The sequence below is a fragment of the Mesitornis unicolor genome, unplaced genomic scaffold (assembly GCF_000695765.1).
Source record: "Mesitornis unicolor isolate BGI_N332 unplaced genomic scaffold, ASM69576v1 scaffold41148, whole genome shotgun sequence".
NCBI classification, from domain to species: domain Eukaryota; kingdom Metazoa; phylum Chordata; class Aves; order Mesitornithiformes; family Mesitornithidae; genus Mesitornis; species Mesitornis unicolor.
This window is the reverse complement of record NW_010203239.1, coordinates 2334-5746: the sequence shown is the minus strand read 5'-3', so window position 1 is coordinate 5746 and position 3413 is coordinate 2334. Positions and strand designations below refer to the sequence as shown.

The following is a 3413-nucleotide window of genomic DNA, read 5'->3' as shown; positions in this document are numbered from 1 at the left end:
ACCCAGACTCCCCAAATTGATGCTTTATTTTTTTCCGGAAAAGACTGAATATTCAACTCTCAGATAGCCCAGGCCTTCAAAGTCAATGCTTGCTATATTTTTACCAAAAAAGCCCCAATATCCAGCTCCCAAACAGCCCAGGCTCCCCAGCTCAGTACTTTATTTTTCCCAGAAAAGCCCAGTATCCAACTCTCCCCCAGCCCGCCCCACTGTGGCAGCAAAATACCCAACCGTGCACTGTGGAGCAGCAGTCAGCCTCTCGTTACCAATACATGGCCGCAATGCTCCGTGGTGGTGCCTGGCACCCGGCTTACTGGGCCACCGCAGTGGCTCCCACCCATGCAGTGGGTGGCTTGCACCCCACTTCCGGCATCACGCCACCCTGAGCCATGTTTATTTGCTCTGCACCGGCGTGCACAAGGCCAGCCATGGCCAAATGCCCATTCCAGGCATTGCAGCGCCAGGCTGGAAGGGTTCGGTTTCCATTCAGGAAACAAAAATAAACTCCAGCTCTGCAGCGCAGGGAGGAATCTCCCCCACTGAAAAAGCATAAAGCCAGTGGGGAGGTGCCAAAATCGGCACCTGTTCAAAGGGATGCAGCCAGTGTCCTTCCCACCCATCACCTCTTTGGCAGTGGCACCCAGCACCCATCACCCTGCTTAAAAATAATCCCTGGGTTGGGGCTGGGAAGCTGTGGTTTCCTGTGCTGATGCCTCAGGAACTGAGGCCTGGGTGGTGAATGTGCCAAAATGTCCATAAATCACACCAGGCGGTGGTGCAGCGGTACCGGCGGTGTGCGGGCAGCCTGGGCACAGGGGCGCAGGCAGCGCTGCGGGCAGCCTGAGCACGTGGGTGCTGCAGGCAGGGCGGGAGTGGGTGCAGGCAGTACGGGCATGTGGGTGCAGGCAGCCTGAGCGCACGGGTGCAGGCAGCATACAGGCAGGATGCTGAGAGGCAGTGGTGAATTGGGATTATTTTAGGCACTGGGTTCTCTCGGTCCATGTGCCACCAGTTGTCCGTGTGCTGCCGGCTGTGTGCCTGCCACCCATTCTTCATCTGCCAGTTGCAAATCAAAGAATTTGCCGATATGAGACCCCTTGCCCTGCACAGACCACATCCCCCCCGGGGGTATTGCAAGCACAAACTTATTATTAGACATCAGAGACTCCACCTGGGAGATGCTGCTGGTGGGCAGGTTTTGCGTCTGCCTGCAGCGGGTGCTGGGTTGGGGGAATGCATGGGGGGGGGTAGGTGATGCCCCCAGCTGGGGTTGATATGGGATTTGGTGCCCGCAGCATCGCTGCCTACGCAGAGGCCATGCGAGTGCCCAACATGCTGCCCCCTGTCCTGCTAGACGTTTCGCAGGGCTGGGAGATGTGGGGGGGCACCCAGCCCGCCACCCTTGACCTCCTCGTCAGCATCAACATGATGCACATCGCGGAGCTGTGCTGCACTGAGGTGAGGTCTCTAGCCCCTGGTTTGGGGGTCCTGGGGCTGAGGAGGGGACTCCTTGGGGGCATCCCTAGCCCCCTAACCCGGCCTCCACCTTGCTTTTTTCCCCAGGGCCTGTTCAAGGGTGCTGGGGTGCTACTGAAGCCTGGAGGCGTGCTCTTCACCTATGGTGTGGGTACTGCTCAACAAAGTACCCGTGGTGGTGTGGGTGTGGGGGTGTTGCTGGGGATGCCGGAGTGGGGCAGATGGGAGGGCATGGCTTGTAGTGGAGGGAAGTGGGAAAAGTGGGGGGCTCAGCCTTTCAGGACACAAACTGAGCATTGGATGGGGCGGCTTTGGCCACTAGCCCCCAGGATAGGGGTGGTCCTGTCCTCCCTCGCCCCAGTCAGGGAAGGGTCCAAGGGGGCTGTGGTGGGTGGCGGGACCCATGGTCGCTCTCGGAGGCCGTGTCCCCTCTCGCTTGGCTTCTGTGTGTGGTGGGGACAGCAGTCCATGGGCCGGGGGAGGTCTGGGGGACACACAGGGTGACTCACGTCTGCAGCTTCGACCTGGTGTCCCGACAGCCCTATGCAGTGGATGGCCGGATCAGCCCCCAGAGCAACGTGGACTTCGACCGCAGCCTGAGGCAGAGGTAGGAGAGGGGGCTGGGACAGGGCAGGGCTGCTGGTGGCCCCTCCTGCCCACGCTGCCTGCACTGCCTGTGCTGCCTGCAGCCGCAGGGAGCTCCCTCCCAGCATGGTCCTTCAAGATAAGACCTAAAGCAGTGGCCAGGAAGGAGCCTCTTTGGCTAGGGACACCCTTGGGAGATGAGGATTCTTCGAGGGTGCGCTGTGCGTCTGTCTGACCCCTGTCTCACTCCCCGGCAGCAATCCCGCCTGGGGCCTTCGAGACACGGCGCTCCTGCGGGAGCTGGCCCAGGCCAACGGGATGCGGCTGGAGAGGATGGTAGGTGCTGGGGTCTGCGGCAGGGGGGACAGCCTCTTGCACTGGTGGGGACCCCCCTGAGCCCCAGCTGTGCTTCCAGGTGGACATGCCAGCCAACAACAAGAGCCTCATCTTCCGCAAGCAGTAACCTTCACCGGTGGCATCTCCTGGCATCTTCCCAGCATCTTCCTGGCACTGCTGCTCCCTCCTCATTGATGCTTCCTAGAGGGACAGCAGTGGCGGGATGGTGTCCCACTCGCCCAAGCTGGGGTTGGGCTTGGCTGATGGGCTTGGTGGGGGCAGGGGGTGTCAATCTCCATCAGACCCTTCTGGGCTCCCTTTGCAATGGGGGCCCCAGCCTGGCCCAGAGAAGCCACCAGAGCTGCCACAGGAGGCAGGCACAGGCATGGGGGGGGGGAAAACGACCATGGAGAGGGCACAGCATCCCTGCGCAAGTGAAGGGTCTTCTTGCTCAGTGCCAGTTTCCCTGGAGGATGCTGTGCTGATGGCAGTGGGAACCTGTCCCCCTTACTTCCCTTCCTCCAGGACTGTGCTGCTGCTCCCCCCAATAAACTCTGGACCTTTTTCTCCCCACCCCCAGCAGCTCCCTGATGCTTTCAGCACTGACAATGGTGGGGGAGCATCCCCAATTCATCCCCCATCCTCCCCACAGCACTGATGGGGGGGTTGGATCCTCCTCTGGGAGCACCCAGGGGTGTTACACTGAGCCTGAAGGCTTCAGTACAGTGTTTGTTTTGTTTCGTTTTGGGGGATTGTCCTGTCCCACCCCTCTACAACCCAACACAGTCATTTATTGCTGCTGACTGGGCTGGGGGGGTACATGGGAGCAGGGGGCATGCAGCAGATAAATTACAGGGGACAGGGGAGCTGGGCTGGGGCTCAAGATGGGGCTGGAGGGGGGACTACATGGTGATGGCAATCCCTAGATACAAGCACTGGTGCAAGGGTCCGCCAGGCTGCCCCCATCTGTGGTGGGTCTGCAGCCCCCCACACTGGCACATCCCAGCTCTCCCCTA

At 60.6% G+C, this 3413-nt stretch overlaps 2 protein-coding genes across 2 annotated transcripts in view; one reads left to right on the top strand and one right to left on the bottom strand.

Moving 5' to 3' along the window:
* The first annotated feature begins 1254 nt into the window (after window positions 1–1254).
* LOC104545490 (chromosome unknown open reading frame, human C16orf13) lies at window positions 1255–2524 on the top strand. Its single transcript, XM_010190643.1, has 5 exons — window positions 1255–1458; window positions 1564–1623; window positions 2016–2083; window positions 2319–2397; window positions 2477–2524. Exons 1-5 carry the CDS (start codon window positions 1255–1257, stop codon window positions 2522–2524), a joined length of 459 nt encoding a protein of 152 aa, XP_010188945.1.
* Window positions 2525–3299: 775 nt separating this feature from the next.
* The window catches only part of LOC104545489 (WAP, Kazal, immunoglobulin, Kunitz and NTR domain-containing protein 1-like), a gene marked incomplete at its 5' end in the record, with an annotated part of 728 nt that continues 614 nt past the window's right edge, over window positions 3300–3413 (bottom strand). Inside the window, one exon of the mRNA XM_010190642.1 lies at window positions 3300–3319. Coding sequence (XP_010188944.1) covers window positions 3300–3319 — 20 coding nt within the window. The remainder of the gene's footprint in view (window positions 3320–3413) is intronic.

Bases quoted from the DNA above. Each gene is read 5' to 3' on its own strand.
- LOC104545490 (XM_010190643.1), top strand. From the start codon at position 1,255: ATGCCCCCAGCTGGGGTTGATATGGGATTTGGTGCCCGCAGCATCGCT. The intron at 1,459-1,563 runs GTGAGGTCTCTA...TTTTTTCCCCAG, and splicing joins CGGAGCTGTGCTGCACTGAG to GGCCTGTTCAAGGGTGCTGG. The intron at 2,084-2,318 runs GTAGGAGAGGGG...ACTCCCCGGCAG, and splicing joins GACCGCAGCCTGAGGCAGAG to CAATCCCGCCTGGGGCCTTC.